Source organism: Myotis myotis, unplaced genomic scaffold (assembly GCF_014108235.1).
Source record: "Myotis myotis isolate mMyoMyo1 unplaced genomic scaffold, mMyoMyo1.p scaffold_m19_p_8, whole genome shotgun sequence".
Lineage (NCBI taxonomy): Eukaryota > Metazoa > Chordata > Mammalia > Chiroptera > Vespertilionidae > Myotis > Myotis myotis.
This window is the reverse complement of record NW_023416390.1, coordinates 55,356,045-55,377,016: the sequence shown is the minus strand read 5'-3', so window position 1 is coordinate 55,377,016 and position 20,972 is coordinate 55,356,045. Positions and strand designations below refer to the sequence as shown.

The 20,972-nt window shown below is 38.7% G+C and overlaps 1 protein-coding gene across 4 annotated transcripts in view; it reads right to left on the bottom strand.

Annotated features, from left to right (window-relative positions):
* Window positions 1-837: 837 nt before the first annotated feature.
* The window catches only part of RBMS1 (RNA binding motif single stranded interacting protein 1), a 221,328-nt gene continuing 201,193 nt past the window's right edge, over window positions 838-20,972 (bottom strand). For all 4 annotated transcript variants that reach the window (XM_036319083.1, XM_036319080.1, XM_036319081.1 and 1 more), the window contains exons 7-15: window positions 14,961-15,076; window positions 14,086-14,135; window positions 13,866-13,959; window positions 11,326-11,373; window positions 10,363-10,413; window positions 6,919-7,029; window positions 5,697-5,777; window positions 4,245-4,329; window positions 838-3,511 (exon numbers count right to left, since the gene is read on the bottom strand). In XM_036319083.1, the coding sequence (XP_036174976.1) occupies window positions 4,252-4,329; window positions 5,697-5,777; window positions 6,919-7,029; window positions 10,363-10,413; window positions 11,326-11,373; window positions 13,866-13,959; window positions 14,086-14,135; window positions 14,961-15,076 (629 nt within the window). In that variant the 3' untranslated portion in view covers window positions 838-3,511; window positions 4,245-4,251. The remainder of the gene's footprint in view (window positions 3,512-4,244; window positions 4,330-5,696; window positions 5,778-6,918; window positions 7,030-10,362; window positions 10,414-11,325; window positions 11,374-13,865; window positions 13,960-14,085; window positions 14,136-14,960; window positions 15,077-20,972) is intronic.

Below are 20,972 nucleotides of genomic sequence, written 5' to 3'. Positions count from 1 at the left end.
CTGGAACAGAAAGTGAGGCAAACTTCCCTCCTGCCCGACATCTCTCCCTCAGAAGCACTGGGATCATCAGAGGACCCTGTGTCTTCTCTGAGCCAGCCACGAGTACCAGGCTTTCTTGGCTCGAGCAAGGGAGGTGCTCTAAGCCCCACATTTCTAGTTCATATTCAACATCACCCACATTGCAGGGGGGCGTGTACAGGAATGGAGGGGATGGATATTTTTCTTGCTCACTCCTTTCATCACCAGGACAGAGAAAATGAATACTGTACAGCTATGCTAAAACACTTAATCTGCCTTGGGTAGAAGGAATCAATTTCCTGTATTAAGTGCTTCCCATAAAACACGGGTTATGGGAACGAGTTCTCTCTCCCCCATGAATGCTGCACCACAACCTCCTACTGGGAACCGCCAAGGTCACTCAGGAGGCCCACGGCCATCAAGGCAGGATAAGATCGTCTTGAAATCGTCTTGAAATCCTTACCTGGGTGCTTGCTTGATGGGACTGTTTTTATTCTGTCCTCCTTGCTGGGCAAGGGCAAGCAGTGCCACAGTCAGAGGGCAGCAGGAAGGAGGAGGGACAAAAGACCAAAGGTGCTGAGATGAAATGTGGGGAGCTAATGGTTAATGTCTCTGGTCCCTGTACACAGATTAAATAACCCCAAAGAGGGGCATGAGAAGGTTTTTATAATTCTTTGGGAGAAAATAAATTTCAAGTACACACTGAATCTAAAATAATTTTCAACTCACTTTCAAACCAACCTACTGAGCTCAAGGAAGGTCATCTAACACTCTGACACACTTTTAATCTACTTAAAAAAATTGACAGGAAAAAGAAAATTTCAGATGTTTTTTATTCAAAGGTTCTCAAAAGAAATAAAACAGAAAAAGCTAACAATCTGATCAAATGTACAGTTCAAAAATGTCTTTTGGCGTTTAACAACAAGTCCTAGGAAAGAAAACTACAGAGTTATCTTGAACCGGACAAATAAGTTACCACTGGCAAGTTTGTGGCACTAGTAAAACAAAATAAAAAATTAACTCTCTTGATCATATAGATATCTCTATGAAAATCTTTTTTTTTCAATCTGTACAAAAGGTCTTTCTTCATAAATTAATTTTTTTTTATAATTTAATGGCTGTCTACTATGTGATGTTTAACTGACTTTTTTTTTTTTTTTATGTACAGAGGTTATGTTTCCCAAATCTTACCCAGACGAGTATGGCACTTAGTTCAGACATTTCTAGCAGCAGATTTGCCCTCCCCTCTAACTGAACTATCAAATTTCTGTCTTAACTAATGCAAAAATATCAAGTAGTGAGAGACCCGGGTTTATAAATGTACTAGGTACACGGAGGGCACTGCGTTCAGTCTGGACTTTCACAAAGCAGTAATATTCCAGGGAGCATAGAACCAATAATACCACAACTTTAAAAAAGGAAACAAAAACAAAAACAAAAACACATTTCTCTTATGACTACGTAATTTTCAATAGAATCTACACTTCTCAGAGCAGCAAGGACTTTTGAAACTATGAAATGTCACTGACATCTAGAATCAAATACAAGCATAAAATTTAAGAACTAAAAAATACTCGAAAGAAATAACTGCTTAGCCCTAGCTCCTGAGCTAGGAGGATTTGGTCTGTGGAAACAGGGAGGGCCAGCAACCTGTCCCAGCACAAAAGAAAATAGACTCTGAGGTAGATAACTGATCACACACAGTTGACCAGACAAGTACACAGTTTTGGAAGACAACTTAATTTACCGTTGCTTTTCAAACGTATGCAATTATCTTAATAAAAGAGCTTTAATAACAGTGAATCATCTTGTATGTACTAAAGTAGAAATAACTGTGTATTTATGAATCAGGAATTTCATAGTTTCAAAATTGGTTTTTCTTTACACTTAACACTTGTAGTGACGATGTAAAGTGTGGCACTGCTTGGATCCAAATCTTCCTTCATGCTTTTTTTGTTTGTGTGTGTCCATACATCAATTAAAATTATAAAACCTAAATGCAAAGGTACAAAAAAGGCACATTCTCCTAACCGCAAACTGGTCCGGCAAAAATAAAGAGCACAGAAGATGTGATGCTGAGACAAGTTGGAGCTACTGGTTACTGGCTCTTCGGTCTTTGGTGAAGTTACCTTTAAAAGTGCCAAGTAATTTTTATTTCTCAAATTTACGTAATAGAGAGAGGAGAGAGAGAGAGAGAGAGAGAGCTAGTAGCCAATCGTTTTGCTTCTATCCATATCTCAGCTCATGTTTGAAGATAAATCCTTACTTTTAGCTTTTGCCATTTAGTTGCAATACCAACATCTTTCTATTTGCCAGATCTCAGGCCTAATTCGCATTCTAAAGCACTATCATTAGTATAAAGGAAGGACAAAACATTCGGGGACTCCCCTCCCCCACCCCCCACCCCCAGTCCCAACACTACCTACACTAAATCTAGAACATCAAGTTAGGTTTTTGTTTTGTTTTTTTCCTGAAAAAAGGCAAAAAAGACTTTACATTGCATCATACAGCAGATATCCTAAATCAGTCAAACTACCAGAGGAAACTGTTGGCATACAGCCATACAAACAATTTACCCTATTAAAAGTTCCCCAGTCAGAAAATGTGTTTCACACAAATCGTTTTTCCCTTCTTGCATTTCACTACCTTACACATTATGTGAAAAATCATTAAAAACACCTACTACATATTTAAAAAAGCCAAAATTTCAGCAACTTTTATTGACTACCTTTTAAAAGCCCTATGCTGCTGTTTTACAAGGCATAATAGACCAGCTCATTTGGTCAAAGCATTCTACATCATTAGTTTGAACTAACTTTTACTGAAACAGCTACAGCATCAAAAGAGTTAAGGCAAATTGGAATTCATAGAAAAGGATAAGACACTTCACACTACATTGAAAGAAAAACGGAAAGCGAAGAAAAGAGACACAGACGGCAACACTGAATTACAGCAACACTCGCACTGCAAGCACAGAACACCGTGGGTGAAGTCGGACTAGTGAAACGTCAGAAAGCCCATTTCATACAGCGGGAAAAAACACAAATTAAACACAAAATGAACAAAACCACAAAAATCCGGTCATGCACTTGGATAAGTCTTCATGGTCTTTGTGCATACCCAGAAAATTGAAGTTTTCTTTTTCTTTTTTTTCCATTTTTTCTTTTCTTTTTTTTTTTTTTTCCTTTTTTTTTTTTTTTTTGCATTGTAACATTTGATAAAAATCTTTTTGGGTTTTTTTTTTTTTTTTTTTGTATTTTTTTTTTTTACTAAAATAAACCTGTTCAGGGGAACAGCTACTAGATGAATTTAAGGGTTTTATGCACCTTATAGAACTTATAGCAAAAATAGTTTTAGTTGATTTCATTATAAATAACGTTTTCAAGAACCTGTGCAAAACTGTCAATAATTTCCTAAAGCACAATTGATCAGAAAAATCCATGATTGTTCAGCCTTCACACCCTTCTTCATGTAAGAACACCCTTCTGTACATCTGGAAGAGAAAAATAAAAGACAAAGGCTTTTGTACATTTGATAGAACACACCACGGAGCTTTGTAATCTCTTTTTGGTTTTAAAGATAAAGGTGTTTAGAAAAGGCTGTGCTCATCCCTGGCAGTAGGCCAATAAATGCAAACTCCGGAACTGAGGGTCACTTTCTACGCTTCGAGTCCAACTTTGAAATCTGGGACCTGCAACATACTTTCGCCAGAACAAGAAACCCAAGTTCTGTCCAGTTATTTTACTGCAATCTGCATGGTAAAGTAAAAAGGTTTGAGATTTGTGGTCCAAGTGAGAGCTGGTAATGCAACTTCTCAATCTCCTAAGTCAAGATACTGCTAACCTTGCAATGCTAGATTATGCAAACTCTTGTGCTACATATCCTTGAGCTTGTGAACATTAAAGTAAAATCAATGTAAAATAAATGTGCTGTAGGACAAATTTGATGCCTGTTGTTTTCTAATGTTACACATTTTTGGGGAGAGTTAAGAAGGGAGAGAGTAAATATATATTCGACTTCAACATAAGTGCCTTTTGGAAAGAATACTTAATTGCAAATCCACAAAAATCACTGCTTTGAACATTTTGATAACATTGGATTCCTTAGCCATGATCACAGCAGTGTGAGGAAATCTGTTATCCTAAGTACCATCCACTTTGATAAAAGAACCATTAGATTTTTCTCTTGACCTGAGCCCTACAGTGATGGAGACCTCTCCCTCATACCTCACAGTTACTTATTGGGTTGAAAGGTATATGGAGAATGGTCATTAGACGTCTCTACAGCCACCTGCTGCTGACCACTCGCCTCCTACAACAAAGCAGAACAGATGAGACATGTGAGCAATGAGATCCAAACGCTGCTGCCCAGGTCTGACTGAGTCCAGCATCTTCAAAACCAGCACTCTTTAAAGTGATTTTCTTTTTTTAAAAAAAAGTGATTTTCTTAAGGTCATGTAGAACTTTCAAGGTGAATTATTTCCCCTAAGAAGTTCAAATACCTGGTGCACCCAAAGAGCCTCCCACCCCACATTTATGAGTTGTCTTTTCACACCAAGCTACAACTTATCAAACAAATCTCTTATCCCTTGGGGCCAGACGTGACTTGAAATTCAGTGTTTTCAGGTTTTAGGATCTGAAATATGGTATGCACAAGCAGCATGTCACTGAATATACACAGTGGGGTCCAGGGCTGTGCCTCACAGCCAGCCACATTGACAGGTCTGCACTGGAAGACATAACTATGCACAGTAAGTGGAGAAAAGATCTGTGTCTCGCATCAGTTTGGGTTGGGTATTGCTGCGGGTCAAGTTATTTGCTAAAGTAGTTACAAAGAGAATTTTTTGTTTTAATGCTTTTTGTGTATTTCAGAATTGCAGATAAAAGATTTTGGGTTTTGGGTTTTTGTAACTACGATTGTCAATAATTGCACAAATTTAAATTGACCAGCTGCAAACAAAACAACAATCATCCCCCTCACTCCCTCCATCCCCCATATTCAGCCACAGTTCTAGGGGCTGCTTCTGGAATTAGAACCTATGGGATCTGCTTGGAAGGTGGAATTGATTGAGTTGATGAATTTCCTTGGAAGTTTAAGGGTACTTTGCTGGAAAACGCTATTTTTGTCCAAGCTTAATTAAAATCTTAATTTAAATGTCAGACTTATTTCATGTCAATACTGTATTAGTATCTTCCATAACAAGAACAAGGAGTTATTTAGCTATACCAACAGCCTCTATAAAAACAGGTATGGTTTGTTCCTCATCCCTCTAAAAGTTTTGAAACATCAGTGTTTTTCAAACATCTCAATTATAACTGATTTTGCAATTATTATGATTGATATACTAGTAATCTTTGGTACTAGGATTACTGATTCAGCTTTACCTTAATTTGCCTGTAAGCACCATTTTATAGGAGACAAGATAGAGCCTTGAAAGGGAAATGAAATGTGTTACAAGCTTAGAAAATGTTCTTGGGAGTCTTGGAGGTGTGGCATGGATGTCACTACACTAATTTGTATGCAGAGAATGACGATTCATAGTTAAAAATAACTCTAGGTATATACTCCCTCTAAACTGAAATCTTTATGCAAATGTGTGACTTGATCAATTTTCCTTTGAATTTCATCTAATTTACCCATTTCTGAAACTATTCATTGCCAGAATGGTCTGTACCAACCTCAACAGGAACTGCCGTCGTCTGCACGTGTGTGTACTGTGGCAAATAGGCTCCTTGCATAGCTGATGTTGCAGGCATGTACTGAAAAGAAGAGTATGGTCAAGATGGGCCAGGACAAGCCATGCAAAATTCTGAACACTTGGGGAATTTTGAGGTGGGATGACAAGTATTTGGAAGTCTCAAAGAAGAAATGTAAATGGGCTCAAAATTTAATTAGTATACTAACATCACTATATCATATGAAAGGCAAAGCGAATGCTTTCTACTTTTTGAATTTGTCAAAGTAAAAATCCCACCTTTCTTGGAATTTCCTAACAAAGCAGCACATGGGTGAAGATCATTAAGGTTTTTTATCCTCAATGAACATCATTAATGTGCTATTTTAAAAGCTCTCTTCTCAAAGGGCCTCATTATTTCCCAGAAGTCCCCTGAGCTAGTATCCAGAACTGTCTCACTAAGTGGAGACCAAAGGGGTAAATGACTTACTAGATCTTTAACAGGTCACTGCAGAATACGAAGTGGACCCTTGCTGACAGGCATCCGTTTCCAAAGGCAGGAGAGCTTTCTAGCCAACCTCATTGGAGGTAAGTGGCCCGTATAAGCCTCCACAAGAAGCCGCTGCTAGCTTTGAGTGTAAGTGGGGAAAACATCCTAATACCCTTTGTTCTTTTAAGCCACCATAGATATGGTCTGACTTAAAAGCTCTTGGTTGTTTTATCCAAACACTGCCCATATCAACCCTGGAAGTTAATCAGGTGTGATATCAGCTCAACTTCAGTGCCCAATTAAGTCTCCTGGACTCTGGGGAAATAATTCAGCATAGAGATCATGATTCAATGTCCCCAAATTCCATAAAAAAAATAAGTGAGGATAAATCCCTTGTCTTTGCCACCATGTATCACCTTCATCTTTTGATTCAGGAGACCAGTTCTGCCAGAATGAATGAACAGGACTGATTATTGGGGCTGGGGAAAGTCAAGTATGGGTGCTACATTCTGGTAAAGAAGAGATACTCAGGGGACCAACTTTTAGTTCATCAATTAATCAAGAAATATCTGAGTATTTACTATGAGGAAGGCAATGTGTATGTGTGGAGAGGAGGTGTCAGGAGGTCAGACATATCGTTGACATCACAGAGCATGTGACTGAGAGGGAAGACACAGGCTGCATTAATTTACACTCTTCTCTTTGCCGAGACAGATGATATTAATTTGCCACCTACTGTTCCGGTGTTGCCTAGTGACAGATGACTCATCTGCTGGGCCAGAGGGTTGATCATAGATGCGGGCTGTAGTGACATGGTGTGCTCCATTGAGGGAGTTAACACGGCACCCTGGGAAGTTGGAGACAAGAGCCATGTAAGATACATGTTAAGACAAGAGGGAGGGAGTTACAATTCTGTTATCACTTTTTTTCAAAGGAAATGCCTGTTTGTTGAGGAATGTGAAACAAAAATAACCTCCCCTCAAATTTGCAAATGGCATAAGTTACCTCCTTAAACTCTTCTAGAGTGTATTTCCTGAGACTTTTTAAGGAGCACTCACTTTATGGAAATCCCTGTATTAACCACCTCTCCCTTTACCTTCACTTAACTGTGAAGCAAAGCTAGTCCAGCAGGAGGAGCTGTAACAGAAAATTCAAACTATTTTTGGCTGGCTGGGTTACAAAAGGCTTAATTATTTTTTTAAAATACATGGCAGCTGATCGTTTATGTGGCCACAAAATAATATGCTATATTGAATATTATAAATACCGTGTTTTATTTAAAAAAGTTCTATAAAGAAAGTCATTGGATTCAAGATCAAGATCAAGATCACATTCTTCATTCACTCAGTGTTTCCCAGCACTTTCAACTACAATTTGGGGCCAGGACAGGGAAACTGATTCAAATATAATGAATAAGCCAATTTCAGATTATTTGACTTCATATTTTAAAATTCTGATCATTAAAAGTAAAATATAATTTAAAAAAAAAACAGAGAGGAGAGGTGGGAAAATCACCAGTCACCCACTCTCTCTCCCCCACATCACTGTGAGCACCGTCAGGCTCCCACGGCTGCCCAGATTCTAAACTTGGCATGTTTTTACAGAATTGCAACGAAGGTACATAAACAATTACATACCCTGGGTTTCTGCTTTTCACTTAACATTTCATTATAAATATTTACCTAAACTACTGCATAACTGTCATTATCACAATTTTCAAAGATTACATGATACACTGATTGCATAAACCAAAATTTAATTAATTCTATTTTTGAATTTTTACATTTTCTGTAATTTATCCTATATAATATTCTTATGGATTATATAATTCCTCTCACTTTTGCAATCATCCAATGGCCTGAGAATACAATTATTCTAACACTACAAAATTAATGTTAAGGTTTTGCCATCACTATACTGGACATATCCCCTAAATACAGTTATTTATTGATATTAGATGCACAACTGTGGGCCAAGATCGATGTGCAGGCACTTTAATTCTGGCTGCAGGCAGTCCAGATCTGGTGGGAAAGGAAATGAATCCTCAGACAGGAACCTTCTGTACACTACGGTCTCCTTAAAGATGTTCAACTGAGCTATGTGCAGCTTTGGCTCTAAAAGTTGCCAAGAAAATATAGATGTGTCAGAAATAGTTTGTTGTTAATACATTTCATAAAAAAATTATGAACCAGGAGGGTCACGGTTCAATTCCTGGTCAGGGCACATGCCCTGGGTTGCAGGCTTGACCCCCAGTGTGGGGCATGCAGGAGGCAGCCGATCAATAATATTCTCTTATCATTGATGTTTCTCTCTCTCTCTTCCTCTCTGAATTCAATAAAAATATATTTAAATTTTTTTTCTTTTTAAAGGTTTAATGTGCATCCTCAGAGTGAGTGTAACATAGAAATGACTCAGAAGCCCAGAATATGTTGAAGGAGTTTCCTGCTCATTTTTCCCATTCATCTGTAGGAACTATTATACCAGGAAGCCCCCAAATGAAAAGTGAGTTCATTTCCAGCATTTTATAATAGGACAGCACAAAGGACCAGGGACATGGACTGCCATGAGCATTTGTGTATGTGGGGGTGTAAATGTGCATACATGAGTTGGCATGTATGTTGTGGATGCATGTGTGCATATAGAAACATGTGTGTATGTAGACACAATAGCACAGAGCTTTTCTCCTGTGTTATTAACTGACCAAGTTTTATTTGCTTCTTCAGAGTCATCTCAGCAACTTTCTATTCAGAACTTATCCCTGGATTGCTGTTTCATACACATGATCTTACATTACATAGTGTCCTCTCTAGGTGTTAGGAGAGAAATTCCTGTCTCATCTTAAGGCCAAGAAGACTGTGCTCTTCCCAACCAACTGATCTGTTTTTATCTTATGAGTACTGTGAGCTGTACTGCTTATCAAGATCCCATTTTGTGCCTGGCTGGTGTGGCTCAAGGGTTGAGCATTAACCCATGAACCAGGAGATCATGGCTCAAATCCCGGTCAGGGCAGATGTCTGGGTTGCTGGCTTGATCCCCAGTAGGAAGCCTGCAGGAGGCAGCCAATCAATGATTCTCTCTCATCGATGTTTCTATCCCTCTCCCCCTCTCCCTTCTTCTCTCTGAAATCAATAAAAACATATTTTTAAAAAATATTCCTATTTTGTGTTAGTTATTAGAAAGCTTAGAGCCAAAGGTGTGGCCTTCTCATGGCAAGCATGTAGGTCTGAATTGGGCATTCTAGCCTTTTTTGTGTGTGATTTTGTTCTCCACCTTTATTTTTTCAACGTTAAAAAAGACATTTCCCTCTTTTAAAAATTTTTTTATTACATTTTTTTATTTTATTCATTTTTAGAGAAAGAGGAAAGGAGAAAGAGAGATTGATAAACATTGATGTGAAAGCAGAACATCAATCTGGCTGGCTCTTGCATGTGACCCAGCCAGGGACTGAAACCACAACTCAGGCATGTGTCCTGACCGGGAATTGAACCTGTGACTTTTCAGTGCATGGGATGACGCCCAATCAACTGAGCCATGCTGGCTATGGCTATTTTTTTCCAACTTTTTAAACCCATGTTTTAATTCAACAACCTAGATTTTATGTATTTTTGAAAAACACATTAAAATATACTAATAAAGTGAAGGATAACTTACTCAACTAAAAGAAATATATTGTATACATAAATGCAACAAATGATCATGTCACTAAAGAAATCCCATTTATTTACCAAAGAAGGTGTTACTACTTTTGTATTTATAGTTTCTGTGGAGAGGCTAAGAAACTCCAATAAAAATCTCTAGATTAATTTTGACACTGTATATTTGCAATTAAATAGAATGTTAAAAATGAGGGTTTTATCGCAAGTGCTGCTAAAAATTAGCAATTAAAAAACTCTTACAATTTAAACAATTTAAAAAGTAAAAAACTCAATTTAATGATCTCCTACAGAACTGGTAGGAGGAAGAAAATGGTACCCGTTCTCCAATATGATATATTCTAAGTTCTGACAGGCTGCAAATTTAACTTATTGTTAACTACCAACTTGTTTTAAGACAAAGGTGATGAGAGTTTTATAAGGAGCTTATACATTCACATATTACATGCTTAAAATTTCCCAGAGAATGGTTTTAACATGTACATGGTTTACTTTCAAAGCACAAAGACATTATGATGACAACTTACAGGGTGCTGTAGGATATATGGTTGAGGTTGCATCCAAGAAGGACTTTGCACCTGGAAAAGGGAGGATTTTGAAAGAAACATTGATTTCCATTGGAATGCTGCCTATTTCTCTAGAACTCTTTTAATCATGTTAAAATCGACAGAAGGAAATTAAGGAAACAATACTATCAATGATTAAAAAGATTATTAAGGCAGTTAGAGTTCTTGGCAAACTGGTCACTCTGAATAGGATGAAATGATTATTTAAAACAAAATTCCTTTACTGAGGTGTGTGAGTATCAGGCACCAAAAAGAAAAAAGCTGATAAGACATGGGCCCCACCCTCAAGAAATTTACTGTCTAAAGCAAGGGAGATAAACAAGTAAAGAACTCCAATCAATAGTGAAAAGTGCTATCATCAAAGTATGAACTAGATGCTTCAGGAATACAGATGAATGAGAATTAATTCCAGCACATCTTATTAGAAACTAACCCATAAAGCATGTGCTTATTTAAAAAGAATAATCAAATCCAATCCCTCTTGGATCCCAGGACATTTGTTAGGCTTTAGAAATCTTGTTTGGTGGTCAACAATTTCTAGCTAGTGTGGAAAATAAAAATCTGAAATTCAGATTTAGAAAATGAAACTTCAGCAACTAGATCTTGACATCGACAGTCACTAGGGCATCCACACAGCAGACCCTCTTGGATTGAGAAATAAGATGTGAGAGTCAGGTTTCGTGGCAGAAAAGAAAGCAGTCTGCCGTTCGAGAGAAAAAAACAAAAAACAAAAACAAAAGCAAAAACAGTCCATTTCTTGATGCCCAGAGCTTTCCTGAGACTATGTAGTTTTTAGAATATGTTTCAGTCTGTAATTCTTAACAACAAAACCCTCCTGTGTCTTATCCCCTGCTGTTAACTTCAGAGGTTCTATAGAGAGGATACGAGGGGAGAGTCATGGGGGAAGAACGTATTAGGAATTACCTTGATAGCAGAGCCCCGATACTTGTTTTCTCTGGTTTCCTTTGCCACCTAAGGCAGATCAAAGTTAAGTGCTTCTGCCTTGTTAACATTTCAGTTATCTGGACTGCAGCCTTTCCCCGTCGGGGTATTGGTGGTTTCTTGCGGATGCCAATTTCTCAAATCCAATTGTATAAGCATATGGTGGTTTAGTGGAGAAAGGCCCACTCCAACACGGGTACAAGGCCTTCACTGAATAAATCACGGGGAGGCGAGCAGCTCCAAAGAGACCCCAATTTGGGACAGATGCTCCCATTTTTTAAATATGCTTCAGTGGTCTTGATAATCTAATATAGCATTTTGGGGTTAGGGAGCTATGACATCTAACCCAATTTTCTTTTTCAAGCAGCAAATCAGCTGCTGTCAATGACTAGTCCTCATTTTCCCCCTAACTATAAAATGGGAATAATAATCTATGTTCTATGATTTTTCTTTTCTTTTTAGCATTGATTCTTTACATTGTTTAGGTCGTGGAGCCCACTGAAAAACTGATGAAAGATACAGATCTCTTCTCCCCACGCGCCCCCCCCCCCCCAAACTAAATGCACACACACAAGCAACATTTTGCAAACAATTTAAGGGAATCACAGAAAGACCACTTAAAGCTCATCTGCTGACCCTACTAGGCCCCTGAATGGATGGGTTAAGAATCAGTCTTTGAGGTTATGGCACTGAGTGTAAGGCAAATGAAAAAAATTCCACACGTATCTTAGGAAAACACAGAATGCCTAAGGAAAAAAAAAATCAGGCCTTTAAAATGAAATGTTGTTTCTAGTTAGGCCTATCAAATTTATTACAAACACTAGCCTTCCTGATTTCTTAATTCTATGAAACAGTTCTGTGGGCAAAATGTTCAATGCTTTTATAGAAAAGAGGTGGTAGGGAGATGCATTAAGAATTATATCTACAGCAGTACACATTCAAATTAATATGCACAATCTTTCATTCGCCTGAGAATAAGCTTACTTGTGCCTATTTTTAGTAATATCCATAAATGGCAGAGGGCTCCAAGTTCAGATAGTTAAGAGAAGACTACCTTTCAATATCGGAATTGTTAATTAGGGAATTGTTAATTAGGGAAAATGCACTAGAGCAGATCTGAGTTTTACACAGGCAAAGAAAACACAGAAATCTTAAATTCAAAATAATTAGAGAGGCATTAAATGAGTGAATATTTTGTCCAGCAGATTGAAACACCAGCATAAGTAACATAACAACCCGGAGAGATAAAAGAAAAAATAAGAGGCAATTCAGGGAAAGGAGGAGGAAAGAACCTAAAAGCTGAGGGAGGCTGTGAATGCGATTTTAAATTTTCAGTTTTAGTGCATTTGATCACTGCTCTTTGTTATTCAAAGCTACGTTTATGTTTTTAAACAAAACCACCTTTATGATATTGCTTATGCTGACCAATCCATTATTTTTTCAAAAAGTATAATGAATATATTCTCACCAGCCAGCTAATCCTGCATACTAATAATGACGATAATCACTGCTAACATTTATTGATTGCTAATGATATGCCAGGATAATGTGCCAAACTCTATACATAGTCTCATCTAGTTCTTATGACAAGACTATGAGACAGAAACTATTATTATCCCCATTTTAAAGATGAGGAAACTGAGGCTTACAGAAGCAAAATAAACAGTTATTAGATACTACAACCCCCTAACCCCAGAAATCAGGACTACAACATCTCATTTCATTGTTTTTAAAAACAAGAATACACAAGAGTTTAGTTTAGTCATATAGGATCTCAACAGTCAACAAAAGAGAGCTATATTCCTACATGTCTGTAATAGAATTCCATTATAATGTTCCTGTCTGGGCCATTGCGGCAACCCTATTAGAGGCATTCTGCTAAAGAGAAATTGTATGTACACACTGGGTGCTCGAAGAACAGAAGCTAAGCCTGAAATAAAACCAAATCAGTATTATAATAAGGTGCTTAATGAGATCTTGGTTCTAAGTTGGGAATTTATTTAATATATAAGCCTTCTCACAAAAATAATGTAAACAGGGAGTGACCTCCTTTTTTTTTTTGCCTAAAATTTCACTGTATTACTCATTTAATGTTACCTAATAGAGACACATCTTTATTTATTAGCAGTTTACTTGCTATTTTGTTAGCTCCTGCTGACGAAGGAACAAAGGCAAGTGTGCACACCTATTCTATATTTCGCCTGAAGGCAATTCTCTTCAAGCTTTAATTTCTGGGACATGTGGTGTCCAACAGCAGGGCTCATTGTGGAGGAAGTACTGGGGTTCATCCCAATTCTAAAATGCTAAGATTTCAAGGACTGACAACTGGAAACCATTTTCGCATTTTACATTCTCTTAGACATAAAAAGTAAATCACTCTGTCACGTAAAAAGCAGCTTATTCTAAATTGGTATCCAAGCTACATAACATTTGACTTAAATTGCATTATAAATGTTCAAAATATGAAGACACAAAAAATGTAGCAAGTTCCTGTATTCTTGATGAATCCTAATGGTACAAACCTGGTAGGCAGATACAGGAGATGCAAGATAGGGTGCAATAGAAGTTTGAGTGATCATTCGGTTTGTGGCAATACTGTATGGTGAAGGGTAAAATCTAGAACAAACACAAAAGCCTTTATTAAGTAATCCTTTAAACAGAGTATTTCACAGAACAAACGTCTGATATTTTCCACCTTTACATTTTCCCTCAAGCTATTATGTATTTATCTTAATGACATACCCGTTCTGTATAGCAGCTGTGGTTGGGTCGTAAGTAAGTGTCATTCCAGCCTATGGGAATGAAAAGAAAGAAAAACATCTGCAAAGGCACAATTAAAAAATGCCATTTCTTAGAGTCAGGACAACATAAAACAGTGATGGTTTAATAGCATTTGATAAAAGTAGGAGTTTCTGTTAGACAAACACAGTTATAAACTCAACATGAGAGTTAAAGCTCTAGATCTGCACTGTCCCACATAGTAACCAACAGTCACTCATATTTAAAATTAAATAAAAAATTGAGTCCCTCCAGCATCCAAGCTACATTTCAAGTGTTCAAATAGCCACACATGGCTAGTGGTTATCGTTGGTTGTATTCCAGAACATTTCTACTGGATGGCATTTCCCTAGACATTCTTGAACCAGTATGTTACTTAAAAAAACACAAAACAATTCATTGAAAATAAACATGGAGAAAGGAAGGTCCAACATTTTAATTAAGGAATTGAGCTTTCTTTTTTGTTAAATAAAGAACATTATTCAAAAGAATTAGGGAAAAAAAATACCTCAATGACAAATATACTATTTATTTTAATAATGTTATTTAGAATGACTTCTGAATAGTTATAAATGTAAATCTCTCTCAGAATCCATGGCATTTGAAGTGCTCTTTTACTTGATGTGTAGTAAACATAGCTGTTTCTACCATCTATCTGTCCATCTGGAGAATCGTCCCTCTCTTAGCACCATTTCCACTGGGAAAGTTTTAATTCGACATCATGCAGATTATGGCACCTATTTCAGGAGTGTGGTGGCCAAGTTCAGATGATGCTTGTGTAACTAGTCACAGACTCTCACAATCATACACCCACACTAAAGTTTCAGGAAAGAACTTACAAGTCTCACCTCTCCTTCTCTATGCCATGGTCTTCCATTGGGGATGTATTTGTTGGGGTTCTGTCTCTTCTTCTGTCCTCCATCCGCAAACTTACACAATAAAGGTTCTGTCGGAGCTGAATACACAGGGAAAACCATTATGAAATCAAACTTGTGTGTGTATACGCATGACAATGTGACTGAATTGCTTCTTTAACAGCAGCAGTGTGAGTGCCGTAAGGGAATTAATAGAACACTTTAAGGCAAAAGTTTGCTCAGACCCTTATAAGATTATCCACTGGTGAAAAATATATTATTATTTTCAAACCAGAGTGTAATGAGAACGCTTAAACAGCAATGCTGAGGACGCATAAGAATTATTTAATTCACTTCTGCCATTTCTTTACGTGTAGATACACATTTTAAAAGTTTGGGCCCTCTCCAATTCCACCTCTATAAACCTCCAAATGTAAACACAGTTATGTCATCCTCTCCTCCCCACCTTAAAGGCTCCCATAATTCCTCAGAGAGGCCTTCACTTCCCCAGAAGAAACACGTTCCCCTTCTGACCCCTCACATGTATTTTTATTCATCCTGTTTATAACTACTGGTGAGTGTGTTGATTTGTTTGGTGTCTATTTCCCCTCAAGAGTGTAAGCTCCACAGGGGCAGTGACATCTGTTCTGTTCATCGCTGTATCCCCAGAGCCTAAGGGTCTGGCATCTTATGGGCGCTTATTACATCTTGGTTCAGTTAATGAATTTGTTTGGTTTTGGGATACAGCATTGAAGACAGCTGTTGGGAGAAAGCCAAAAGCCCGTGAACACCCTATGTGAAGGTTTTTCTGTGTCTGTAATCATCCCAGTCAGTGTTGCTTTACTCTATGTTCACATCATAAGATGACCCAAAGAACAACTCAAGAACACAGGAAAGCAAAGGATGCAGGGATACATACACATGAGCTAAAAAGACGGAGGGGGGGGGGGGGGGGAGGGGCGACGGCAGAGCTGGCCACTGTGACTTTTCTCTGCCTTTCTAGAATGGAAACAACAGTGTATTCCTGAAAATGGTGTATGTTTCTGTGTGTTTCTCGTTAAGGTAATAAAGGCAATCACACCTTCCTGTCTGGCTCTCACATTCCATCCTTTGTCTACTACAGAACTGTGATTACTACTTTCAAGCTCTGTCTCAAAGTTAAATAACCATGAAGAGAAAAATATTACTTGTGGAAAATTTACTCCTTTCTCCTTTGCCTCTTATTATCCTAATTCATCTCTCATTTTATATCACTATTACCCACCCACTAATGACAGGGTGGAAGCAATAGTGTCTCTCAACACTTCTCTGCCAAAAAACAAAACATAACACAGAATCCAACTGTAATTCCTTCTCGGGGGCTGTCCAGGCTGTAGTTTAGCACGACCTCCTCCTCTCCCCCATGAGGCCCACTCCACAGGATGTGCGGGAATGTGAGCTCACTTCCGAATGACAACTGTGCTGTGGGTACTAGGAGGTGAAAGCAAAACCATGAGGCATCTGGTGAGAATCCAGGAGCCTTGGCCCTACCTCTCACAAAGGGGTCCTTTGTTTTCCTTCTGACTCCAACCACACCCCAACTCCCCCAGGCTCACCTGAACAAGGAACTTCCATGTAAGGCAAACTGGGTGTGATGGAAGATGGACTGGGGCCAAATCCTAGACAGTAGATGAGCTACACTCTTTAGTCTTTTCAAAAAAGAAAGAAAAATATTGGCTTTTGGAAATTTCTCCCCTTACCAACAATCACAGAAGGTAAAGAAAATGGTTGCAATGAAGCAAAAGAGCTTTCCCATCACTGATGGTGCTTTTAGTTCTACAACTGGGCCATAGAGGGGCAGAGGGAAACTGCTAGGGCCAAGAGAACACAGACATTCAAAGCAAAGGAGGGGATAAAAAGCAAACCCTACTCAGAGGAGAGTGTCTATGGCCTCAGATGTCTCACCTTTGACTTCTAAGGATAAATCAAGAACATAAACAAAAGCAGCAAGATCTCACTCTCCCCAGATCTAGAAAGGTCCTCATGGCCCTAAATGTTTTCTCCAGTGACATCTGAGGTTTTAGGATTCTGCTTTCCCATAACCTTGGAGGGCAGGAGAGAGCTAATAAATTCTGTGGTTGTTGGCACTTTGTGCAACCTCATGTTAAGAGGATGCTTTTATCTAGAGGCATTATAAAGACTAGCTCTTGGACTGAAATTTAACTAAAAAAAAAAAAAGAGTTTGCTTGGCATGGAGAATACTACAAATGAACCATTTTCTTCCATTAGTGTTATTTCTTCTAGAGAAAGAAGGGGTCCAGTTGGACTCATTTGGAAGTTCACTACAGGCTGCTTAGCAGGTAGGCGTGAATGAAAACAGTTGGTAGCAATCCCTGGTGAGTGCTGAAATGCCACATTTGTTCAAAGGCTGAGTGTCCCTGAAATTTTTTTTAGTGCCCACTAAGTTTAAGGTATAGTGTTAAGAACTGGGATACAGTGGTGGGTAAAATAGGCTTGCAGTCTAATGGGGATTAGAGTGTACCCAACCTTATGGAAACCCATTTACCATTTATGACACAGAGTGCTGCTTTCAGAGATGTTATTTTTAATAAAAATGCCACCCAGAAGCGATATAGTTGATACAGGAACAGTCCAGTTCTTCTTCTTCTTCTTTTTTTTGTTAACTATGTTTTTTTTTAAAATAGATTTTATTGATTTTTTACAGAGAGAAAAGGAGAGGGATAGAAAGTTAGAAACATCAATGGGAGAGAAACATCGATCAGCTGCCTCTTGCACACTCCCTACTGGGGATGTGCCCGCAACCAAGGTACATGCCCTTGACCGGAATCGAACCTGGGACCTTTCAGTCTGCAGGCCAACGCTCTATCCACTGAGCCAAACCAGCTAGGGCTTTAACTATGTTTTTATTGATTTTAGAAGGAGAGGGAGAAATAGGATAGAAATATCCATCAGCCGCCTCCTGCACGCCCCCTACTGGATATTGAGCCCTCAACCTGGGCATGCGTCCTGTCCAGGAACTGAACCAGCGACCTCTTGGTGCATGGGACAACCCTCAACCAACTGAGCCATATCTGACGGGTGCTCCAGCTCTTTTACAGCTGTTGATCCAGGCACTTGGATGACATTATGAGAAACAGCTTAACCCTATAAATCCTTGATGTCTTATTTATTACAAAGAGTGTACCAGGTGTTCCAGGAAAGCAACTATGTGGAAATTTCTTTAAGACACTAATGCTATCATTAGGTTGAGCAAGGGTTAGGTGATTTCAGTTAGAGTTTTGAAATGAAAAACAGACACACACCCAGATCTATCATGATCCACTTGTTAAGTGTATGTAAGCCTGTTACAAAATGAGAGATTCTTATTTGTCCTGTGGCTAATTCCAAACCAGGGAATAGTCTTTATTTTGCTTGTTTTTTGGAGCCTAATACACAGGTTCCAGGTATAAGATGGGGAGACACTATGCCATGTCAGTTTGTTCTACAGACCAGTCCTCTGTGGTGGCCTCTGATTGCTCTTTATAGAAGGGACATATCCAGGAGGGCTGACATGCAGAAAAGGAAGTGCCATGAATACCAGTGTATGACTGTGACCAGTAGGTAAGTTTGGGTATGTTATGTTAAAAAAAATGAGCATGAACTGTCAACCTGTAACTTCTTTATGGTCACCTTTCTAGATTAGCAACTCTTTACCTTGATGCCTAAAAAACAATTGCAGAAAGTTCTAACAAATGATTTATGATTTTAGTTGTATTCCTGCATTAAGGTGATCTAAAAAAGATAAAAAGTTGCCCCTAGTCAATTTATTTTACCCATTATGCAGATTGTGTACCTTAGATTTTACCCCAATCAACAGTCTGTAAAATATAAACTGCCCTAGACAGCGTTTCCATCAGCATGGAAAACCAGCCCACTCTTCCTTTTTGATAAGGTGAACTACTTTCAAAATCTTCCTTTAAAAATTTCAACCTAAGCAACCATTTTTTATTTATTTTATTTTTTTGGTGAGATCTTTCAGGTCAGATTCTCTTCTTCATTTCCAAGACAGAAAAGTTACTTGCTTGTTCATCAGAACCAACAGGAACATGCACCTCCAGAAGTTTAACTACTGTCGCATAACCTTCGGCAGGCAATGCCACACAGGCAAACACTGACCCGACCTTTTCTGGCCCCTCTCAAGAGCCACCTGGGGTAACGGCATTACTGGGCTCTCCAACGTGCCCTCAACAGGGCTTTGCAAGCTGGTGAGCTACAAATGTCTGACTGTGTGGCACTCCCCTACCTCCCCTAAAGGACGATGAGCCATCTCAGTGATCCCCAGGATGACTCACTGCACATCTCCACCAAGATAAGCCTCCTTATCTCTCTTTTGAAGCTCAAGCTCTGCAATGATTTATGCTCAAATATCTTCCCTTGATACCCACACTAAAAACCGCTTCTAAATTGCCTGCTATGACTAAGCACCAAGCTTCTGATTTGCCCTCCTGGGAGTCCTCCTCACGTCTCTGAATGCTCGGAGGACTCAGTCCTCCGTGGTTCGTAACAGAGTGGACCTTTTTCTCACTGAGTTCTAACAGCTGGAGAAATGGCTACTTCCCAACTCCCATTTTTCCAGGTATGTAGAATTTTATCCCAATCAGCATTCTATAAAACACAACAGCCCTCGATAGAAGCTTTTCCATCAGTTGTAGAAAACTAGCCGACTCAGCAAGTGTAATTAGCTTTCTTGCTAATGCTGGTGCCTACTTTCAAAATTCCCCAACTAACAACATGCAAGGAACTATCTGGGACTTTTCTCTTAAAAACTCAACCTAAGGATCTAATAAAAATGACTATTCATTTTTTTCCCGGTGTGTGCGTGCCGATGACATCCCTCCCAGTTTTAGACCCTAGTTTCTAACCAAATCCTGCTGCCCCACTCAACCACGAATCAGAGCTACAGATTCTCTCTACAGATTCTCTCCTTCCCAGGGGTCCTCAAACTGCGGCCCGCCGAAAACATTTATCTGGCCCACCGGGTGTTTTTGCCGCCACTGCCTGTTACTTAGCAGTCAACTAGTTTTTTTTTTAAACTATAGTCTGGCCCTCCAACGGTCTGAGGGACAGTGAACTGGCCCCTGTTTAAAAAGTTTGAGGACCCCTGTCACCTCTCGGTAGGTTTCCACCTGTCCTTTTCTGACTTTATATAGTGCTTCCATCTCCCACTCAGCTTTACCTGGCAGTGAAATAACAATTTAACAACATTAAAGTCAGGTTAAGTAAAAAACAAAAATGTAATCCTTCCCCATCACTCTAACATTTTACTATTCTATGTTTACTACTTTTCTAAGTCTATATTTATTTTTTCATATTTGCAATGTTTAGATCCTTTTCTTCTACCATTTCCATTGTGGACCTTTCACTACCTTTTTATAGAATAATTAGTAAATGGTTACATAATGTGCTATTTGAAAAGGGACTGCATATAGTTTCTCCGTTATTGTAATGCTGTGTGAACATCTCTGTGTATAATTTATCTCCCCAATCTCAGTGCCAACAGCCATACTGGTGGTCAGACTGTATGGTGGTTGGATCACTAGCTCTGGATTAGTCTCCCTGGGGTTTGCATTGACTAGCTGGTGACTCCTGGTTTCACAATCTGTGAAATGGGGATAGTTAACAGTACTTATTTCAAAAGATTGTTGCCATTAACATATAAAGTGCTTTGGCCCTCAATGCACATCAGCTATTATTATTACTGCTATGATCACAGGAGGAGCTCAGATTTTAATAATGGTTCCCCCTCTTGCCTTTGAATTACTAAAATAACTTCTCAGGAGAGGGACTGGGTTCAGAAGTTATACGCTGATGTGTTTTCCATTGAGATTTCATTCTGTGGGATTTAACAAGCTGGAGAGGGGTGCTGCCTTGCCTCCACATAGAACAGAAAGAGTGTTCGAGCTGTAGTTAAGGATGAAGTTACTGGCAAAAATTCTTTAGAAAACAGTTTCATAGTAA